At 53.7% G+C, this 22,511-nt stretch overlaps 1 protein-coding gene across 4 annotated transcripts in view; it reads left to right on the top strand.

Moving 5' to 3' along the window:
• IL4R (interleukin 4 receptor) overlaps positions 1-22,218 on the top strand; it is a 36,082-nt gene extending 13,864 nt beyond the window's left edge. For 2 of the 4 annotated variants that reach the window (XM_080830517.1, XM_080830515.1), the window contains exons 2-10: positions 6,264-6,351; positions 6,995-7,133; positions 8,032-8,183; positions 9,542-9,693; positions 14,267-14,423; positions 15,612-15,708; positions 17,309-17,387; positions 18,757-18,806; positions 19,608-22,218. In XM_080830517.1, coding sequence (XP_080686643.1) covers positions 6,282-6,351; positions 6,995-7,133; positions 8,032-8,183; positions 9,542-9,693; positions 14,267-14,423; positions 15,612-15,708; positions 17,309-17,387; positions 18,757-18,806; positions 19,608-21,132 — 2,421 coding nt within the window. In that variant the 5' untranslated portion in view covers positions 6,264-6,281 and the 3' untranslated portion in view covers positions 21,133-22,218. Of the gene's footprint in view, positions 1-6,260; positions 6,352-6,994; positions 7,134-8,031; positions 8,184-9,541; positions 9,694-14,266; positions 14,424-15,611; positions 15,709-17,308; positions 17,388-18,756; positions 18,807-19,607 lie in introns of all 4 variants that reach the window. The other 2 variants (XM_080830518.1, XM_080830516.1) reach the window with 2 other exon arrangements.
• Positions 22,219-22,511: the final 293 nt, after the last annotated feature.

Below are 22,511 nucleotides of genomic sequence, written 5' to 3'. Positions count from 1 at the left end.
CTTGGCGGGGCCGTGAACTGTAGGCATCTCTCCGTGGGCCACTGGGTGAAGACACCCTTCAGGACCCAGAGGTCAGTGAAGGGCACGAGCAGGGAGTTCATGGCCTGATTTTATTTTATTTTATTTTTTTAAGATTTTATTTATTTATTTGACAGAGACCACAAGTAGGCAGAGAGAGAGGAGGAAGCAGGCTCCCCGCTAAGCGAGAGCCCGATGTGGGGCTCGATCCTAGGACCCTGGGATCATGACCCAAGCGGAGAGCAGAGGCCCCAACCCACTTAGCCACCTAGGCGCCCCTCATGGCCTGATTTTAAAATGACTCTGCGCCCCCCCTCCCAGGGGAAGAAAACGGAGTGAGTCACGTCTGCAGTAACTCCTAGCTTACCCCCCTGCCCCACCCAATCCTTCTCGCAGCCCCAGACTGGGTTTTTGGAAAATCTTGTCACTGTTCAAACCCTTAACTTCTCATTGCCTAGAAGAGGGGTCTTTGACCTGGAGTCCTTACTTCGGCTGTGGGGAGATCTATGAACTAAAATGAAATGCAAAATTTAATGGGTGAAACTTGGCATGCTGTAAATATCATGTTTGTTGAGGGAATGATGAGCACCTAGGATGTAGAGGGGCAGAGCCTTTAGGCTAAGCCTTTCTAGGCCCTCTGGGATTTTCCGGCCCTGTGTGTCAGTTACCATTCTCCAGCCAAGTTTCATTCAGGTCAGCAGTGTTTCTTCCAAAGGGATGCACAGGTGTGATTGGGCAGTCACCTCCCTTGTCCTGGTGCTCCTATCTCTGTTAATATGACTGCCACTAGCTTTGATGTCTGTTTGGTTTTTTTTAAGCTGCTTGCGGGGAGTTTGTAGATTTAAAAAGCCCTAGGTCTGTCCTGCTGTTCCTGGTCCTGTGCTGGGGCTGCTGATGTTTGAAACTGACAAGCGGGAGGGCCAGCTCTTCCTGGCTTGTTTCATTCATCTAGTTGGGTTCATTCCATAGTTCCAGAAGAAGGTGAAGACACTGATGTACTGGAATGCACTTTGGGCTCAGAAGCCAACAGACCTGGGTTCTGACACTAGCTCTCCCCTTTTGCCAGCTGTGGGCCCTGTTGGGCAAGTTACTTGACCTCTCTGGCCTCAGTTCTCCCAGATGGAAAGTGGGGTTAACAGGCCATCTTGCAGGGTTCTTGGGCAGATTCAATAAGGTAATGCTCCTAATGCACTTAGCTAAGTGCCAAGCACAATGTAAGTACTTGACAGGCAGGATTTTGTTTACATGAACCTTTGGCTGGACCTAAGGAAACGGTTTCCACTCATCAGTTCTGCTCAGCCGTGACCTGGAGATGAGCGTCTGTGGAGGAGAGGGAACTGCAGCCTGTCAGAGAGAGAATATGTGCAGGGCATCACTGTTTGGGTTGGCAGTGAAGCCTGGAGTTGCCTGCCAACTCCAGTGGGTCAGGAATCCCATGATTGAGAGTGTAAACTTGAAATTATTTTCTCCTGCCGTATGCTTGACCCACGCACTTGGTAATTACTCTTTTTACATCTCTTATTTATCACATCTCTGTCCTCCATCCCTGTGATATTCAGGGAGGCTCTTCTGTTACTGCTTGTCGCAGGCTGTGATTTCCCCTGAATGCAGCCCCTGCTTATCCGTGAAGCCAGCTGGCATGTGCATGTGTGTGTGCGCGCACGTGAGGATGTGCGCACGCACGCGGTTATGGGTATACACATGCCTGTATTTGGATGTGCCCTCTGAAACAGATCAAAGATAGCCACCCTGACTGCTACCGATGTCATGTTTTAGTCTCCCCTGCCAGGGTGGCTTGACTTTATCATAGTAGCTCTTTATCATAGTAGAGACTTTATCATAGTAGCTCTTCTGCTGTGTGACTTTGTCCATGTTTTCTTGCGCTCTCTGTTTCTCTTTATTCAAAATCAGAGCTCAAGTGACACCTTTGCCATTTCTGCCGAAGGATGCTGTGGGCATGTGTGAACTTGTCAGAGGAAGTTACCTGGACTTTGTATTTCGCCTTTTCTGCCACAGGATGCTGTGGGCATGTGTGAACCCGTCAGAGGAAAAGTTCCTGGAACCTTGTAGAGGACACCAGTGTCATGGGTCCACCGCCACATTCCCACCCCTCCTTCCTTGCTCTTCCCTGTGACTCTTCAAGGGAAGCGAGTCGGGGCTTTGAGCAGATTCCAGGTTCGCCCTGGGAAGAGTTTCCAGTCCCATGCTGAGCCCCTTAGAGACCCCACATCGCATCCAAGATGGCGTTATTCCACAAGCATTTAACTGAGCAAGTGCTATGCGCCAGACACTAGGAACCCAACGGCGAACCAGACAGAGTCTGGCTCTCGGGATGACAGACAGTTGAAAAGGAGCAGCCCTCCCACACTGTCCTCGCCTTTTGCCTCCACGCCCCCCGCCCAAGGCATGTTTCGAAGAGCATATGCCAGTTCTTTCTACACTCCGTTCTTTTCAGTTCTCGGTTAAGTTTGACGCTTCCTTGCAATTTGTGCACTTGGGGCAGGAACAGCCGAGAAGCAAGGCTGTGTTCTCGGGAGGGTTAGTTTCAGAAAGCTCCCGACCTTGATTTGTTCCCATTCCTGGCGATTGGTGAAGGTGGTGCCTGCCATCTAACCTAAAGTTAGATACAACTGTATCTCTATATGAAGTATTGTGTATAATATAGGGAACGTTGGAAAGTTAGTATTTTAACTCATTAATTAATAAGTCATACAGATTTTGTGGGGAGATACTTAAAGTTTGCCACAGAGACATAGATCTGCCCCCTTCCCCCCACATGTTGATCTAAAACAGAACAGACTCTTGTGCCCTGTTTGACTCCAAGAGTTAAAATCGATTACTATATGTTTATTGCAATGCTTCAGTTGTGCCTGTTTGAGCCCCGAATACTGTTAGCTGAGTCCTGTGTCTTTTTTGACGAATCCCCACCGTTCTTGGGGTGCGTCCTTACTTTATGAGGCAAGGATTCCAGGCTTATCGTGCACTTTCCCTGCTCCTGGGGTCAGCCGCTTCTTCAAGGAGCCCTTGCTCCATTCGGTGTAGAACGGTCCTCAAAGCCATGACCTGGGCGCTGGGATAGCGCGATGATCAGGTGTAACACACGATCATAGCCTGGGTCCTTGACTTACAAAGAGCATTACGGAGGCAATTAACAAGCTGGAAATAGGTAGGGTCTGGGATCCGATGGCAGTAATGCCTCAGTGTTAATTGCCTGGTTTTGATGGTTGCCTCGTGGCTATGTAGGAGAATGAACGTCCTTTCTTCTGAAAGATACACCGCAGTATTATGGGGTAATTTATCCGTTATGGACAAACGAATGAATAAAATGAATAAATGCCAGAGAGGTAGAGAGACCAAGAAGGACCGCAAGAGGAAAGGTCTGGAGGTGGGAACGGGTTCGGTGGGTTCCAAGGGCAGCTGGAAGTGAAGATGTGCGTGTGGCAGGAGCGCTGTGCAGAGGTGCTGGGCCAGGTAGGGAGGGAGCAGGGCTGGCCGGGGAGGTCCTGCAAGTGGAGAGCTTCCAACAGGGGCATGAAGGCCTTCCTGTGCTCCAGACACTGGGTGCAAACGGCTTGGGGTACACACCTCACTTCCTTTTCGCTACAACCTTGAGATTGAGCTTGGTATCATTTCCACATTGCAGATAAGGAAGCTGACGCTGTGAAAGATAGGGTAACTGCCTTAACAGCATGCAGCTACCGAGCAGCAGAAGGAACCTGGAAGCCACGATAGAGACCCACGCAGGGGTGGGGAAGGCACGTGCTCTCAGCATTGCTGGGAACATACCTCAGTACCTTGCTTTTTAGAGGGCCTTTGGCATTATGTGCTGGGAGCGTTGCAGGAAAAAGTACACACTCCCTGTCCCCCATGGGAGTTCACTTCTGAGCATTTTTCTTAACAAAAGTGACCAGTGACTACTGGGACCCTGACCGTGTCAGCTCATGTAGTTCTCACGAGACACCAGTCAGATCGGAGCTGTTATTAGCTCCTCTTTACAGGGTAGGAAACTGAGGCACAGGGCCGTTTGCTCAAGGCTTACAAGGAGTGACAGAGCAGGTGTTTAAACTTTAAACTTGACCCCTACACAGCCATTGCCAGGAGGGGTGTTGAGCAGTATTTCATGGCATAGAAATACACACGCTCTGAAACAGGAGATGTACCAGCCCATTCTGTTGAACTGGACATGCACAGAAAAGACGAGAAAGGTCGCCAGTGGTGTTTTCCCAGGTGATGGAATTACAGGCATTCTTTTTTTGCTTGTTTGCTCTGTCCCTCTTCTCTAAATGTTCCACAGCGGTCAAAAGTGGCTTTTGTAATATGAGAAAAGATCAACAACATACTTTAAGAAAAGAAAGAAAGAAAAAGATAAAGGGGCACCTGGGTAGCTCAGTTGGTTGAGTGTCCAACTCTTGATTTCCGCTCAGGTCACAAGCAGGTTGTGAGATCGAGCCTGGTGTGGGGCTCTCTGCTCAGTGGGGAGCCTGCCTCTCTCCCTCTGCCCCTCCCCCTGCTAAAATATATAAATAAATCTTTTTTTAAAAAAAGGAAAAAGATAAGCTTAAGGCAAGGATCAGAGGAATATGGGGTGATGGTTCTCCAAGGATGGGCAAAATTACCACACTGTGTATAACAACAAAGCAATAACAATAATAAACAAAGGCTAAAAATCCAATGGCAACCCATGGGGGATACTACGAATTTGACGCTTTGGATCTACAGTGGTATGGAATGATATTTAATAATATATTAAATACTAGGGGTGTCTGGGAGGCTCAGTGGGTTAAAGCCTCTGCCTTTGGCTCAGGTCATGATCCCAGGGTCCTGGGATCGAGCCCCACATTGGGCTCTCTGCTCAGCGGGGAGCCTGCTTCCTCCTCTCTCTGCCTGCCTTTCTGCCTACTTGTGATCTCTGTCTGTCAAATAAATAAATAAAAATATTTAAAAATATATATTAAATACTAAAATTGAAGTTTTAGTAGGCAGAGGATGCTATAAAGTAAAATTAATAAAGTTCGTATTTATCTCCCTGTTTGTATAGATACAAATCTGGAAGCATTGATATGAATGTGTGCAGGGGTTATTGCTAGGCCTTGTAATTTTGGGGGAATTTGCGTTGTGGGTTTTTTGGGGGGGGTGTCTGTCCTTTCTGATTCTTGTTCCCCAGTCATGTATTATGGGATGCCATTAACACAGTACGGGCAGTGGACGATTCCATTCATGTAAAACACAAACACAAAAGGAATCTACGGGGTTAGAAGTCAGAGTAGTGGGGTGATGACCCAAGGCAGAATGGCAAAACCCCAGGAGCATTTAACAAGAGATGCTTGTTTAGCTCAGATCCAGCGGGCTAACTTAGCTGGGCTTGGCTGAGCTTACGGGGCTCAGCTGTGCACCTGTGGCCAGCCTCAGGTTGGCTACATGGCTCTGGGGAGCTCACTCACATGACTGGGAATGGCTGCCTGTTGACTAATGCAGAATGGGACCGCCTGTGACATGGGATTGTCCCATGTCACCATCCTCCCACAGGCTAGCATGGCTGTGTTCTCAAGGCAGTGGTCGTGCAAAAGCATGCTTCTGCAATGCATCCCCTTGCTAATATTTGGCTGCCCAAAGCTAGTAACGTAATTGAGCCCATAATCCAAGGGCAGGGGTGAACACCCTGCCCAGAGGGGTGGTAGTGGTGGAGGCATAGAAAGGTTACGTGGATCCAGGAGGGGTGTGTGTGAAGAATTGGGGCCATTGACATAAGTCTAACACACTCCACACACTCAAGCATCATTTTTATTACGTGGCTATACCACCATTTATTTAACCAGCTCTATAAGGCTAAACAGGTGAACATTTCCAAAATGTATTTAAAGGAACTGTAAATCTTTTAGGGGTTTATTTGGGGTTTTAACACACACACATACACACACACACGAAGGTTGAGTAGGGAAATAAATTGCTAAGTATTGGGTTAGATGAAGAAAAATAAATTTCTTTGCTGCAGGACTTATCAGAGCCTTTACAAGCAAATGTGCATTATGAACTTTCTAAAGTCCCAGGGGTTGCTTAAATTTAGCAGGTCATGGGGTTTTTCTCAAGAAGTGTCTCTTGGGACAAGGCATTCTTCGGCTCTCATTTTGGGCTTTGTGCATCTGTATCGTGTTTCATGATTACAGAGAGAGAGCGTGCACATGCATGCCCTGGCGAACACAGAGGGCTCATTGTTGGCACTAACCTGGCTCACTTTCTCTCAGCAGGTATCTTAGGATCTCCCAATGGGGCGGCTTTGCTCTGGGCTCACATTCCCTGTGAGCTGCCTGATCCTGGTGTGGGTAGCAGGCTCTGGTAAGTCCCCAACTCCCATTCATTCCTTTACTGGGCCACTCATTCAGCAAATATTTACTGGCCCTTTAGATGCCAGGCTCCTAGGATAATCAGTGAACAAAACAAAGATTCTGGGCCTCGAGGAGCTCCCACTGTAGTGGGAGGGGACAGCTAGTGATGAATGGTCCTAATTATAAAACAGTTGTAAAGAGTGTTAGAAAGTGATAGAAAAAGACAGCACGGAACAGAGTAGGGAGCACACATTTGGCGGCGGGGGGTGTGCGGCGGAACCAGATGTGAGTTTTGGACACGAGGTAAGTTTGAGATACTTATTAGAAATCTAGACTAGAAATTTCTTAGATTAGAAATTTCCTTGATTTGGCCTCAAGGGGGCAAGTAGTGGAGTTTCCAGAAGGTAAAGGTAGACCCCGCCTCCTGGGATATTCTTTGGCTTCAGGAATCTTCCCCCATGCTGGCTGGGAAGCTCCAGAACCCTGCCCTGCCCCCAGCTCCCTGAAGACTGGCACACAGCTGGGACTGTGGTCTCCTTGTTTTGTGATGGACTCCTCGGTCCTGTCTAGGCTGGTTTCTGACTTGTCCTTTGGTGCATGTTCCCCTTGCTTGTGTGACTCTGGCCGCTCAGAGCATTCCTGTGTCCCCGCAGGGAGTGTTAAGGTCCTGCAGGAGCCCAGCTGCTTCTCTGACTATGTCAGCATCTCTGTCTGTCGGTGGGAGATGGACGGTCCCACCAACTGCAGTGCCGAGCTCCGCCTGTCCTACCAGCTGGACTTTATAGGGTCTGAGTAAGCCTGGGGTGGAGCTGGGATTTGGGGGAGGCTGGGCCCGGAGGGTTGGGGATAGAGCGTGAGTGTGAGTGGTAGAGTTCACTGTGTTGTGCGGTGGACCGTGGAACCCGGGGTACGATGCTGGAACCATCCACAGCACCTGGGGTGCTCTTCCAGGCAGGGCTCAGGACTTGATTGGGTGCCCAAGGCACGCAGTTACAAGGACATCCTGGCGTATGCTACACACCAGAATATAGGGTCCACCGACAGAGACATTCCAAGGTATACCAAGCTGGATGGGCTTTGCTTCAAAGTGTGGTACAATGGCCTAGACCAGGGATCTGTAGACTATGGTCTGAGGCCCACACCCGGCCCACCACCTGCCTTTGTAAATAAAGTTTTATTGGCACGCCGCCATGCCCATTCGTTTCTGCATTGTCTGTGGCTGCTTTTGCACTACAGCAGAGTTCAATAGTTGGGACACACACACTATGGCACTCAAAGTCCCAGATATTTGCTATCTGGCCCTTTGCCGAAGACGTTCACTGACCCCTAGCCTAGCCTGTGAGACGTGGGGCGCTGTCCGCTGGGATAAACCGTGCTACCCAGAGGTACACACACACATTGTTGCGAATTCCTTAGTGCCTTTGTTTCTTCCCTTTCACTGGCTTTCAAGGGCGTGCCAAGTTCCGGGACCATGGCCATGGCCAGAGCCATATGAGAGTCCGTGGTGGTGTGGCATGTGGCTGTGGCCAGCAAGGAGAGCAGCGCTTGTCTGTTGTCCTCACCACACCCCTGTCCCCAGATCTGGTCCTGGGGGCAGAGCAGTTGGGAAGCCGGTAGAGCATGTGTCCCATGAGGCATGTTCCAGGAATACCCTGACCACAGCGACCTAAGGCCACCCCTGTGTCTGCAGAAACCGCACGTGTGTCCCCGAGAACCAAGAAGGTGCAGTGTGTGTGTGCCGCATGCCCATAGATGACGTGGTCCAGGCCGACATCTATCAGCTGGACCTGTGGGCTGGGAAGCAGCAGCTGTGGGGCGGCTCCTTCCAGCCCAGCAGACATGGTGAGTGGGGCACCGTGGAGAGGGCCCAGGGTAGGGGGGGTTCCTGATCTCCAGCTGGGCTCTGGGGCAGGGGTGGCCAGGCTCCAGTTGGGGGAGTGAGGTGCAAGCAGTCTTCTGCGTATTCGCAGACACGATGAGATGTTTTTCCCCCCTTTCCAGGCCTCAGTCCTCCCATCTCTGAAATGGGACTGGGCTCCCTAGCACATCAGGTCCGCTTTAGCTTTTATATTTCAGCCCCCTGATTTTAAGTGCCCAGACTGGGGTCTTGAGATGAGGCTTCTGCTTAATGGAAGGCACACTGGCTGCCGAGCTGAGCTAGCCTTCCACCCTCTGTCGCCTGGTCCGCTGCTGCTGCTTCAGACGGTCCAGACCACTGAAGGCTGACGTTATCCCAGCAGCCTGAGTCCCCACAGCAATTCACCGTGATTCTGCTGTGGGGTAGTGATGGGAGTTTAAAACACCACTTATTGCTGTGTGACCCTGGGCAAGTCACATTACCTCTCTGAGCCTCATTTTCCAGAAGAGAGTTATCCCCATTTTACATCTGAATACAATACAGAGAAGGCAAGTGACCTGCCTAAGGTCACACAGCTACTAAGCCAAGAGGAGAATTTTCACCAGTATCCACAGAGCTCAGGGCTCTGCAGTTCCTGAAGGGCCCGTTTGTGCCACCCATGGTCAGTGGGTTGTTTAAAGAGACCAGTGGACAAACCCATGAATTAAAATCATTTCTGCACACGTGCATTGATTTTAATACATATTATATACCTAGGATCCTGGATAGGATTGCTGAAAAGGAGACTAAGTTTTAAAACACACGAATCCAAATAAAAGCAGTGAGTAAGAACATAGTACATAGATGGGGCCAAAAGTGTGAAGGACAAAGGTGAAAAAGGCCAATTTGGGGTCAGTTGGGCTCACACATTTTGCATTTCAGTGTAGAAAGCTAGTTAATAACCACGAGTGCCAAGTCGAGTTTTAGCCACATTATAGTTGGTATTACAGTTGTTCTCTGCTGAGACGTGATCCATGTGGGATTCCAGAAATGTGCTACAGAGGTGTGGTTGGCTAAAAATCTAAAGATTTATTTATTTATTTGGGAGAGAGAGGAAGAACAGAGGGAGAGGGAGAGAATCGCAAGCAGACTCCCTGCTGAGCAAGGACCCCCCCCCAACGTAGGGCTCGATCTCCCGACCCTGAGACCATGACCTGAGCCCCAATCAAGGGTCGGATGCATAACGGACTGTGCCCCCTGGGCGCCCCCACAGTTGACTAACAATCTCAGTGACCCATGTCCCGCGGGCCATCCCCCTCCCCACACCCGGACAAGCTCCTCACCAGGCATCTCTTCTCCACAGTGAAGCCCAGGGCCCCCGGGAACCTCACGGTTGACCCCAACGTCTCCCACATGTGGCTGCTGATGTGGACAAACCCATATCCTACCGACAATCACCTGTACTCCGAGCTCACCTACATGGTCCACATTTCCAATGAAAACGACCCCACGGACGTGAGTGTGTGCGCCGGGGAGCTTCTCCACAGCCCTCGGGACTTGGGCGAGTGGAGACTCAGGCCCTGGGGCCCGACTGCAAAATCGGGGACCCAGAGCTCGACTTCCACCCTGGTTCTGTGCTGGGTTCAGTCCTTTTGCACAGAGAGAGGAGGCCCCAGGCTCAGAGCCTCCCACCCCCACCGGACAAGTTCAGCCATCACTTCATGCTGTCCTTCGGTCCCCATTGCATTGACCTTATAGGATGCTAATGGCATCCGATGCAGGCTTTGCCATCACGCCAGTGATTGTGAGCTTGCTTCTTAAATGAATGTAGTGACAGGTTTTTAAAAAGGGAGAGCTGATGGACAGCAGACTATCCAGGAAATACCAGCAGGGGCTGTATGCAGCATTGGGGGGCTTGGCTCCCTTCTGTTTCAGTTTCCGGTGGGGACAGAGCTCATTTCCTGCCGGCCTCCTATTCCCCTCACACATTCCCAGGGGAGGGACAGCATCTGAACCCCTCAGAGCTGGGTTCGGATACCTGCTTCCGCTCACCAGCTGCGTGATCCCGGCCATGCCGTGTAACCTCCTTGTGCCTCAGTTGTCTCATCTGTAATATGGGTCTCACAAGAGTACCTACTCCCTGGGCTACTGAGAGTGCCGAGTGTGTGACACGGACGGGCTCCCCTGCCCGGCACCCACAGTGTGTCGTAAACATTGTTCTCCTTTTCTCCCAAGCGCCGCAGGCCTCGGAAAGCCCCATCTGCCTTGCCCTCCCACACCTCGGTCTAGAAGTCATGACGTCAGACTCTCGGAGGGCCCCCTCTGAGGCACGCCCCGTGTCCGGGGACCCAGGCTGGCTTGGCTTCTGCCAGGGAGCGGGCTCCTCATGTCTTCAACTCCCACATCAGCCTCTGTGGCTGCTTCCTGTCTTTCTGCCTCAGCCGGGGAGGGGGAGGGGGTGTTGATTCACATCTCCCGGGCTCTCAGGTGTGGTTTCTCCCCTGGCATGGGGCCCGGGTGTCGGGTGGGAGCGGTAACAGAGCAGCCGGGTGCTCACAGCAGAGGCCCAGAAAGCGTGGGACGAGGAGCAGGTTTCATTTTGGAGCTAAATCCCCTCCCCGTGTCCTGGGAAGTGCAAGGCTTATTAAGAAGGGAGAGAAGGGTGTGACCTATGGGGTCCAAAGACATGTTCCTTATTTGCTTATGGTGGCTGGCTCCTGGTTCTGGGAATCTGTCCCACCCTTGGCGCCCCACTCTTAGTCTGTACTGGCTTCATTTTTAGGCAGGCTCTTGCCTCCTGCAGTGGCCAGTACGTCCACCAAGAGCTCCATGCTCGCTACCTGCTAGAGCCACAACGGGAAAAGTTTCTGTTGCCCGAGAGTCCCAGTAGAAGTGCTGGGGCCCGGTCTTGGTTGCCTGGCTTGGCTCACATGCAAATCTCCGAACCCAGCCCAGGCTGTGGGCAGGAATGAGGGTGCGGGTGCTGTGCTCTGATTGGCCAGAGGTGAGCCACGTGCCCTCCCCTGGACCTGCAGGTGGGGTCAGCCCCACCTGAGCCAGATGGCTGGCGAATGAGGAAGGGGTGGCTCCCCAGAGGGAACTCCGGGAGGGAGAAACGGGGACAGGGGCGGCTGAGACACACTCAGGTTCAGGACCTGGCCCCGGACTCCGGCCAAGGTGGGAGAATTAACCAGCATACCCAGGCCATGGCTCCGTTGTCACAGACATGCTCCGGGCTGCCCAGGGCCTCAGAATTCTGGGTCCGGCTTCTCTCATTGTGGGGCAGAGGCCATTGGGACACGCCTCACCCATTCCTCCGTATCCCAGGGACAGACCCGACCGATAGAATTCCCCTCGCTGGTCATTTGCCAGCACTGGTCACATGCTCCTCACTAACCAATCACAGGCTAGGGAATGGGATGCCGCGATTGGTCTTGACCAATGAGGATTAGCACGGGAGCCGGACCCGGAAGCTTACCTGTCCGGACCCCATGGCGAAGACACGGGGTGCCTGTCCAGCCCTGCTTGCTACCGCATTGCAGGCACCAGCTGTGGCTGACTCGATGGGACCAATCCTTTTGTGTGTGTGTGTGTGTGTGTGTGTGTGTGTGTGGTATAATTGACATACAGTAATGTATGCGTTTCAGGGGTACACCAGAGTGATTTTGACATTTGTGCATATTGCAAAGTGATCCCCACCATGTGTCCAGTTACCACCTGTCCCCCTCTGAAGTGAATAGAATATTAGTAGCTGTGGTCCCCAAGCTGTACATTCCATGGATGGGATCAGTTGGAAGGAGATGTCTTAGAAGTTAGCTGTGGGATTTGAGGGATAAAGCTACTCAGGGTCCTGGATGATTTATGAACAAGGTTCTACAAAGGAAGTGGAGTTTTACTCTGGGTGTTGAAGGGTGTCTAAGAGCTTTCTAGATCGGGAAGGGAGGGAAAGGTAGGCTGCGTGGAGGGAACCCCACGAGCACAGGCGTGGAGGTACAAGGACGCAGTGACATCCTGCGAGGAGTATGGGGGTGGGACATGGGACATGGCTCATGGTCATAAAGGTTCCCATTTCCTGCATGCCTGAGATGTGCTAGGCTCGACCCAGATCTATGTCCACTGGAAAGCCTTGCAGGTGGGAGGCTACTGGTGACAAGGAAACCGAGGCATGGAGAGATGGACCGACTAGCCCAGTGTTGCTGGAAATGGCAAAGCTGGGGTCAGAACTCCAGAGCCTATGCTGTTTGTCCTGCCTTGGATCTTTCTCTCAGGAGTGGCCTCCCAAACACCCGGCCTCTTGGCCGAAACAAAAGCCACAAGGAGTTTCTTGCAAGCTCCGATTTCTCTTCCGTTTCTTAGTAAAATATTTCCCAATCTCCTTCTCCTCTCCAGAGTATATAATTCCTTTGGAGAACTAGGGCCAGCTGGGACTTCCTGCTTACTCATATTTAGAAAGAGAAGAAGGCTGTGAGTGTCCTCCTCTTCCTGCCCCCATTTCCTCCTTCAACCCCCTCCCCAACCTCAGCTCCACTGGGAAGCTCCGCGACCTTTTGGGGCTCTGTGCAATACCTCCCCTCAGCTCACTTTACACCAAACCATTTCTCCAAGCATGCTTCCAACCCGTGAGCAGAACCAGAGCTGCAAAGGGATGGACAGACCTGGCAGGGAGAGGAGCCCCCGGGCAGAGGATTTGGGCCACTCCCATGCCATCAGAATCAATACGGAACATCAGAAGTTTTTTTTTGTTTTTTGTTTTTTTTTTTAATAAAAGTAATAAATGCAGTAAAAAATTCAAATGGCAGGAAAGGACTTGGAACAGTCATATGTTTCTCTTGTGACCCCACTGCTCCTGTCTTCTGCCAGGAGGGAAGGAGGGCCAGGTTAGAGCCAGCAAGCGGCCTCAGAGGCATGCGTGCCCTTCCAGAGAGTGATGCATGGACAAGCAAACATGTGTGTTCATCACATGTTAGCTTTCTCTTGCTATATAATAATATCACCACAAACGTAGCTGTGTTAATCAGCACGTATTCTGTTGACGCACTCTAGAGGCCAGATGTTTGGGTGCGGCTGAGCTGGGACCTCTCGCAAGGGTGCGGTCAAGGCCACGGCTGTGGTCTCATCTGAGGCTCGACTGGGGAAAGATCTCTCCCAAGTGCCAACTGTGATGTTGGCGGCATTGTTCCTTCCAGGCTGCTGGACTGGGGGCTGCAGGTTCTCACTGGTCCTTGGTGGGAGGCTGCCCTCGGTTCTTTCCCTGTTGTCTCCTAGCCAGCCGGAATTCTAGCCTTACAGAATATAACCCCATGCATGTGGTCCCTACCTACCCATCATTTTTGCCTCACTCTGTTGAATAGGAGCGGGTCACAAGCCCCAGCCACACTGAAGAAGAGGGGAGTCCACACAGGGCTGTGATACAAAGTGGGAATCTGGGGGCCATCCTAGAGTCTGGGTTTTTTTTTTTTCTTTTTTAACTTAAAAGATGGCCAACAGCACATACTAATTTTCATTACCTTTTTTGTTGACTAACACGTCTTAGAAGTCCCTTCCCAGAGATTCTAGGCCAAAGTTTGGGCTTGAGTGTGAAGGCTCCAGAGAGCCCGCAGAGGAGAGAGAGGCTCAGACTTTTTCTGTGCTGTAGAAAGGTCTCTGTCGTGCTTCCTACATGCCAGGCACTGTCCTCTGTGTTTACCTGCATTAACCCTCACAACCACCCTGGGTGGGGTATGGACTTCTATTACCACTATTTTGCAGAAGGAAGATATCAAGGTCTAGAGAGATTATGTCACTTCCCTAGGGTTCCACAGCTAGAAGGTGGCAGTAGGGACTCTTACCCTCATTTTACAGATGAGAAAACCAAAACTCGGGTTGCCCTCATAATGTCGCATGGCTGATCGGGGAGCCTGGGCGGGGGGGGGGGGGTGTGGCGGGGTGAGGGCCATCCCTGACTCCTCCCATTGTAGAGATGGCAAAGAAAGGCCCGAATCAGAGGAATAACAAAATGCCTGGGCTGATGGCTCTTAACCACTGTGGACAGCTGGTACTTACCTTCTCCACCAAGCTGATGCACTAACGTGTCCCTTTCCTCTACCAGTTCAAAGTCTATAATGTGACCTACATGGAGCCCACCCTCCGTGTGGCAGCCAGCACCCTGAAGTCTGGCGCTTCCTACAGCGCGCGAGTGAGGGCCTGGGCCCAGAACTACAACAGCACGTGGAGCGAGTGGAGCCCCAGCACCACGTGGGTTAACCGTGAGTATCCACAGGGAGGCGTGGGCAGGTGAACCGTCTGCTCATCCCTTTCATGCTGTGGCTAGACATCTGCTCCGGCGGAGCATCTGTGTTTCCCTCGCGTCAGGTGCCTTGAACTGCGGGTAACGGGATGACTGGCAGACTGGTGTACTGGTCAGGGTGGGCACACTAGGCTGCGGTAACAAATGAACCCACGGCTCCATACAAACACAGTAGAAATGCATCTCTTGCTCACGTAACAGCCAGCATGAACCTAGCTGGTTTAGGGGGGGTTTCCTCCCTGTGGCTCCCTCACTCCCTGGGACAAAGATTCCTGACCTTTGCGTGTTGTGGACCCCTTTGGCAGTCTGGGGAAGCCTGCGGACCCCGTCTCAGAATACTGTTTTCAAGTGTGAGAAATATAATATGTGGGATCACAAGGGGAAACTAACTTTATTGAAATGAGATTATAAAAGTATTCTAAAATATATTTGTTGTCGACGAGTATACGCTGCTTTATTAGCACCATAAAAATCAGACCTAGTGGTACTTCTCGTACACGCTGTCATTTCAGAGTAGATGAGTGTAAGTGATATTTTTGTTGATTTCTATTTGTGCTGAGTGGCTGATGATGCCGTTACTACTGTGCTTTCTCTGTCCATCAAGGGCACAGAGGGATGGGAAGGGGCAGCAGGAGAGAGGGCATGAGGGAACTTTTTGGAGCAGGTGACCGTGAAGTGAGCGAGAAGTAGCCATCGGTGTGCGGACACCAGCAAAGGTCTCCAGACGGGCGTGCCGTGTTCTGAGTGCTCATGGATGACGTCCCCACGACAATCCTGTGACATAGCGGTCCGTTAACCCCAGTGTACAGATGAGGCATAGAGAAGCTGGGTCACCAGCAGGGATAGGACAGGGTCAGGCTTTGAACACTGGTAGTGGTCCAGAGTCACTGCTCTTGACCTCTGGGCTTCAGGAAAGAGAGAGCAGCAAGTTCAAGATCCTGGGGTGGCACTGGGCTTTGGAGGAGGAGGGGACAGTGAGGCGGCCATGTGACAAGGGCTCAGAAGAAAGGGATAAAGTGGGAGGGCTTGATGGCAGCCAGCTCACGCAGGGTCTCAGGAGACCCTTTCCTGAGGCTTCGGTCTCCTGGAGGCAGAGAGCAGGCGGTACCCCGCACAATGCGGGCTTACGGCTTCCCTCCCGTTCCAGACTATGAGCCCTGGGAGCAGCACCTGCCACTTGGCGTCAGCATCTCCTGCCTTGTCATCCTGGCCGTCTGTCTGTCCTGCTACATCAGCATCATCAAGTGAGTCCTGGGCTTCGGCATGGGATGCCACCAAGCTGGCCGCCCCAGGGTATGCCGTGTAGGTGGGAAGCCACCTCGGGACCTGTCTGCTTCCGGTCCCTTTATTCAGCTATAAGTATTTTTTTAGGCAGCTGCTATTCACAGGGCACCGAGGCAACAGCTAAGGGCAAGGCTGACGAGGACCCTGTGCTCCTTGTGGGGAGACAGAAGATGCCAAGTCAACCAGGAGCCATAGCTGGTTTCCAGAGCCATCTGTGTGCTGAAGGGAGTTTACCAGAGAAATGTTTGGGGTGCCGTGTTGGATGGGGAGGCCAGGCAGGCCTGACAGGGTAGAATGAGCTGGGGAAGGACCGTCCTCCGGAGCAGCAAGGTGGATCACCTTGGGTACCCAGGGTGAGGTCCACACACAAGGGGCACGTGGAAGTAGACAGAGGAATGCTGGACAGTTGCCGCAACGGAGTCTGCAGATCTGGGTTCGGATCCTGGCCTTGGAGTTCGGTAGCTTTGTGGCCAACGAGAGGCTGACCATCTTGGGTCCCTCCTTTGTAGGTTGAAGGAGCGTATTTCATGAGTCCTAAGAGTCCCGAGAGAGTGCTGGGTCGCAGTGGGCAGGGAGGGTAGAGGAGCCTTGTTTCCGGTGAGCCCCGACGCTTGGAATCCCAGTGTCTCACGGCCTCAGCCCTCCCATCTTGGAAATGGGTCTGGCGAGCCCTCACCCCACAAGGTTTAGCGATGGCTGGGGATTGACTGAGGGAGGGGGTCTCGCACTTTGGGTCCCACGGCAGGTGCACAGGGAATGCAGGATCCCCTCTTCTGGTCTTGTCACTGATGGCTCTGCGTGACCCCAGGCGGGTCTTCTCCCCTTCTCTGAGCCTCAGTTTCCCCTCACCTGCCCCTCCTCCCCCCGCCAGGAAGGCCCTTTCCCAGGCATCACTGTGGCTCCCACTGTACCCTCAGTCACCTTGCGGAAGTTACCTCCTCGGAGAGGCCTTCTTGGATCACACTCTCCATTCCCCTCTCTTCCCCATCGTCTTTATTTTTCATGACCCTTAAGTGGCTATGGCTGATGTCTGTCTGTTCTAGAAGGCCACTTCTGCAAGGGCAGGGATTTTCTCATCTTGTTCACTGCTGTGTTGTTGATACAGTGAGTGGCACGTAGTAGGTGCTCAGTAGATGTGGGCTGCTTGACCGAGTGGAGTGGGCGAGGGCCAGTCAGAGCCGATCTGAGAACCTCTCCTCCCAGTGCTGACACTCTGTGGCTCCAGCCAGACCCGGACAGAGAGAAGGAATCTGTTTCTCTCTGGATCTCCTCAGCTTCATCGCTGATGGGGGAACCCAGAACTCTGTCCTGATTCCCTGGGGCTCGTTCCTTCTGAAGACAGAGGTGGCCACGTCAGGAACTCCCTCCTCCCAGAGCACAAATCTGAGAGTCATGCCCACAGTCCAGGTGCCACTGCCTTTCTGGGATTCAGGTTTCTTCCTCTGTAGAGTGGGATTAGGGCAAGACATCCAGGAACCAGTCAGCGTGGTCTCTGAGCCCGTCATGGAAGGAGCATCAGCCTGGCCACGATGTCCAATACCTCTTCCTTTTCTTTTTCAGGATTAAGAAAGGATGGTGGGACCAGATTCCCAACCCAGCCCACAGCCCCCTAGTGGCCATAGTCATCCAGGACTCACAGGTAGGAATGTGGGCCGGGGACAATGCTTGGGACTGCCTTGGCAGGAGGATGTTAAGGATCCCAGGTGGCTTTTGGAACTGCCCACGGGAAGTCAGGAAGGTTCCAGGGTTTCAGCAGCTTCATGTGGTCGGTTACTAGGAGCCCAGAGGCCTTCACTCCCCGCCCCTTGGCTCCCATGGGTACTCTGTTCAATTGGAGTGGGCTCCTCTGGGTTGGTCACTTGGATTCTTACGTCCCTTGGGAGGAAGTGACCCGTGAGGTCACCTCCGTGTCATCTCCTGGAGAGGTACCTATACCAAGACAGGAAGCCACAAGGTGAGGGAGATGGGAACAGGCTTCCTGTGTCTTCCCCTTATGAGCAGAAAACTGCCCCCAGGACACTGGCAAATCTCTCCTCAATTCTCATTGGTCTAAATGGTGCCACACGCCTGTCCCTAGAGCATTCCTGGGTAGGGGAGTGGGAACACCTAGAGACCAGCCACGAGCTAGGGGTGGGTCAGCTTCTCCACCTAGACCACCATGTGGGCTTACCCTGGGCCATATCAGCATTCTCTAGGAGAGAGGGAAGGGGTGTGACACAGGCCACGTCTAGTACAGATGAGCCGAGTGTCCTCAGTTCTCCAGAGTCGCTCTGGAGTCCAGAGGGGCTGGCTTTGAACCCCAGTTCTGCCACTTACCTGCAGTGTGGACTTGGGGCAAGTTGCTTCACTTCTCTGAGCCTCAGTTTCCCTCTTGTGGGCTATCATTGTGCCCACCTAACTGATATTGGAATTCATGGAGACAATAGATACAAAATGTCTATCACAGGGTCCAGCACAGAGGAAGTGCTGTTCGTGTATCAGTTAGCTTTGCTGTGTAACCACAGTTTAGAGAGTCAGAAGGACAACCACTGACTTAGGCCTTGCTTGTGCAGGTAAGCGGTCTGGGCTCCATGTGGTAGTGCCGGTAGAAGGATCTGGGCTGGGCCCCTTCCCAGAGGCCTCCCTCAGAGATCCAGAAGTTGTCTGCCTCTCACCCGGAGCATGGGGGTGACTAAGCCGTGTTGGTCACCGCGCTGGCTGGCCTAGTGTCGCTTCTAAGGCATTCTCTTGGCCAAAGCAAGTCACCCGGCGAGGACAGATTCATGCGGTACGAGGAGCTTCAGAAGGCTGTGGACGTTTTTACCATCAGTGCTAGCAACTTAGTATCAGGCAGTCTCACTGATTCCCAGGATGCTGAAGCTCAGAGAGCTGCAGTGACCGGACTGGACCTCCGGCCGGTGTGATGGCAAGCCTTACCGCCCTTTTACAGCAAACGCTCACCGAGCTATGTGCCACGCTCAGCTGTAAGGCCTCTCCACCCCGTTTCACTGGCTGTCTCTCTATTTTAGGTGTCACTGTGGGGGAAGCGGTCCCGAGGCCAGGAACCAGCTAAGTGCCCGTATGTATACAAACTTGGGTCATAGCCTGTGTGGATTTGGAAGGGGTTGGAACTAGGCAGTGGGGTCACCCCCCGACCCAACCTCCATGTCTGCCTTTTCCTCCTCAGCCTTCAGCACTTGTCTTGTGATACTGGGCAGGAAGAGGGATGGTCAGGGGAGGTGGGCATGGTGGCTGAGCCCCCTGAGTTTCACCGGGGGGTCAGGCCCAGGCGAACCCCCTTGGAAATGCAGTCTGGCCTGAGCAAGGCTGATACAGGTTACGAGCCAGACAGTGGTTACAATGTTGGTGTAATTACATACTAGTTGGCAGAGAGCCACCATCTTCAATCCTTGAGTATCTGATCATCACCCTGGCCTCCCATTGTCTCTGTTGTCACCTCTAGCTCCTCCCCCAGGGCCTCCTGGACTATCGGACTATCACAGTCCATTCACTAAAGGGTTGAGTGCTGGCCCAGCAGGGGGCTCCAGACCATGGTCATTACTTATGCTTTGGTATTGACAGATATTTTAAATTGATAAGTATTTTAAATAACATCGTCCCTGTCAGAGACTTTTCCTTGTTTGGTTATGTGTGGCCTCCAGAAATCCCAAAATAAAACACGGGCCCTGCCTACAGGGAGCTCCCAGTGTAGTAGTGAAGAGAGACTGATAGATTACTGATTATGAAGCCAGGAGGCCTGTATGCAGTAGAGAGACATCAATCCGGAACAGTTTCAGAGCTGGGCTTTGACAGGTGAGTAGGAGTTTTTCCTGCAGAGGAATTGAATCCTGACCAAACATCTCTCTGCTTTCGCACGCAGACACTGGAAGTCCTGTCTTACCAAGCTCCTTCCCTGTTTGCTGGAGCACAGCATGGACAGGGATGAGGAGTGCTCCAAGACTGCCAGAAATGCACCTTTCCAGGCTCCTGGAAAATCAGCATGGTGCCCCGTGGAGGTCAGCAAGACGATCCTCTGGCCAGAGAGCATCAGCGTGGTGCAGTGTGTGGAGCTCTTTGAGGCCCCGGTGGAGAATGAGGACGACCAGGAGGTGGAGGAAGATAAAAGAAGCTTCTGCCCATCGCTCCAGGACAGCGGGGGCAGCTTCCAGGAGGGCAGGGAGGACATCGCGGCCCGGCTGACAGAAAGCCTCTTCCTGGACCTTCTTGGGGGGGAGACTGGGGGCTTTTGCCCGCAGGGTTTGGAGGAGTCCTGCCTTCCTCCTCCTTCAGGAACTGAGTGCGCTCAGAGGCCCTGGGCTGAGTTCCCGGGGACAGGGCCCCAGGAGGCATCACCCCGGGGCTGGGAGCAGCCTCTGCACCCCGAGTCCGCTCCTTGGGCCCCTCTGACCCAGAGGCCAGCCAGCCCGGCTTTCCCAGAGATGCCCCCCGTCGTCACAGACAACCCCGCGTACCGCAGCTTCGGCAGCCTCCTGAGCCAGTCCGCAGCTCCCGGGGAGGGGGACTCTGACCCAGAGCAGGCTGAATGCCCTGGGGAGGTGGACCCCGGCGTCCCCTCCACCCCCCAGCCCGAGCCAGAGAGCTGGGAGCAGATTCTGCGCCAGAGTGTCCTCCAGCACCGGGCAGCCCCGGCCCCCGGCCCCGGCAGTGGCTACCGGGACTTTGCATGCGCTGTGAGGCAGGCCGGTGTCCCCGATGCCGGCGGGGTGGAGGGCTTCGGCCCTTCTGGGGACGCGGGCTACAAGGCCTTCTCCAGCCTGCTCCCGGGGACATCTGGGGGCAAAGCCAGCCCTGGGGATGGAAGCTACAAACCCTTTCAGAGCCTCCCTCCGGGTGGCTCGGGGGCCCCCTTCCCCATCCCCCTGTTTACCTTTGGACTGGATGTGGAGCCACCACGCGGCCCTGGGGACCCGCCTCTCACAGACAGCTTCGCAGAGCATCCGGGTGCGGAGCCAGCAGGGAAGGCAGGGGACAGGTGCAAGACCCCGCTGGCCCCGGAGCCAGCCACAGACGCCCTCAGGGACGACCTGGCTGGCAGCATCGTCTACTCGGCCCTTACCTGCCACCTGTGTGGCCACCTGAAACAGTGGCATGGCCAGGAGGAGCGTGGCAAGGCCCACGTGGTGCCCAGCACCTGCTGTGGCTGCTGCTGTGGTGACAGGTCCTCGCCGCTGGGGAGCCCCCTGAGGGTCCCGGATGCCTTGCCAGCGGGAGCTTCCCCGGAGGCCGGCCTCTCCCCAGCCTCCCTGGCACCCCTGGGCGTCTCAGGGGGGGACAAGTCCTTCCCGTCCTTCCAGCTGGCCCCCGGCAAAGCGCAGAGCTCAGGACAGGCCCCCGGCAAGGTGACCGTGCTGTCCACAGAGCCCACGTGCACGAGCGCTTCTTAGAGGTGTCCTCTCATCACTGCCGTCTACAGGGGAGGACCGTGCCTGCAGCAGGCGGAAGCCAGCCCTCCAGGTGGCTGGGCTGGCGGATTGATGAGAGACTTGGAAGACTCCAGTATGAAGTGGTGAGGTGGTCCGACGCAGGGGTACAAAGACCAGACTGCGCCCCCCAAATCTCCCAGCCTTGGCCTGGGCTCAGCACATCCCATGGGAGTGGATGGCGTGCGGGGCGGGGGGGGGGGGCAGAGGCAGCTTCAGAGATCGGGAATTCCTTGGGAGCCCTGGCTTGTGCACCAGCCGTTGGCTTCTTCATGGGTCCCCAGCTTGTCCAGGATGCTGTCCCTGCCGTGCCCCCCGCCCACTGCGAGGCGTGCTTTGTGCATCTCCTCACCCTGGAACTCATGTCTTGTCCAGTTCTGGGATTAGCTTCTGCTGTCCCGTGCATTGGACGCCAAGCCCAGAAACTAATCAAGCCAGGGGTGGGGAAGGACTTGGAGGCCTTGGGAAATGGATGGGCATTGAAGTCCGGGAAGGGTCCTCATTTGCCCAGAGGTGCCCGTTCACCGAACAGACCTCCTTTGGGTTGACACTGGAGGCGGGATCTGGGCTGGGGGGATGGGGCCCTTCATTAGGGGTGGGCGACAGACACAGAAGGACACAAAAGGACACAGAAGATTGTGGTCGCCAAGCCACGGCAAGTTGCCATCAGGTTCCCACATGACTGTGAAGACCGCGGGGGTGGGGGTGCTCCGGTGAAGCATGGGATCCCCAGAATAAACACAGCCAGCCACTTTGGGGCCGCTCCGTGCCCGCAGCCACGGGAGGCCAGACGGAGGGAGTGGCCCCCATCCAGTGACCTAGCCATGCTGAGCGTTCCAGACGGTCCACACCAGGCACACTTAGCGGGCACACTGACCTGCCCCCTGGGTTGAGTAATGCTTGTTTGCATCTCAAAGATTATTTTATCACCTGGTGTGTCTCGGCGGGGGGGAGGGTGGAATAGGAGGACGTGGGGTTTTGTATAAATAAAGGCTCTTTATCTCCTTCCCTGCCCTCCTCCCCCATTTATTAAACAAACATACTGCTAGACCTGGTCGAGAGCACTTTATCTCTTTAATTTAACTCGGCTCTTCCCGTCCACAGGAGTCAAGGTCCAAGAGGTTAAGTAACTTTCTATCTCAACTGGGGTTCCTCTGAGACAAGGGTTCAAGTGCAGGTCATTGCTTGAGGAGGTAATTCTAGGATACTTTGCTGGGGGGGTGGAGAGGGGAGTCAGGGAAGGTCAGGAGGCAGGCGAGGGTGTGTTATCCAACAGAGCTAGCTAGCCTGGGCAGCTGCCCCTCACCCCTCCGGGAGCCCTGGTTGGCCATGCACGGTGCATG

The sequence above is a fragment of the Martes martes genome (assembly GCF_963455335.1).
Source record: "Martes martes genome assembly, chromosome: 18".
In the NCBI taxonomy this organism is placed as follows: domain Eukaryota; kingdom Metazoa; phylum Chordata; class Mammalia; order Carnivora; family Mustelidae; genus Martes; species Martes martes.
Note: the sequence above shows the minus strand (reverse complement) of the source record. Positions and strands in the feature narration are given on the sequence as shown.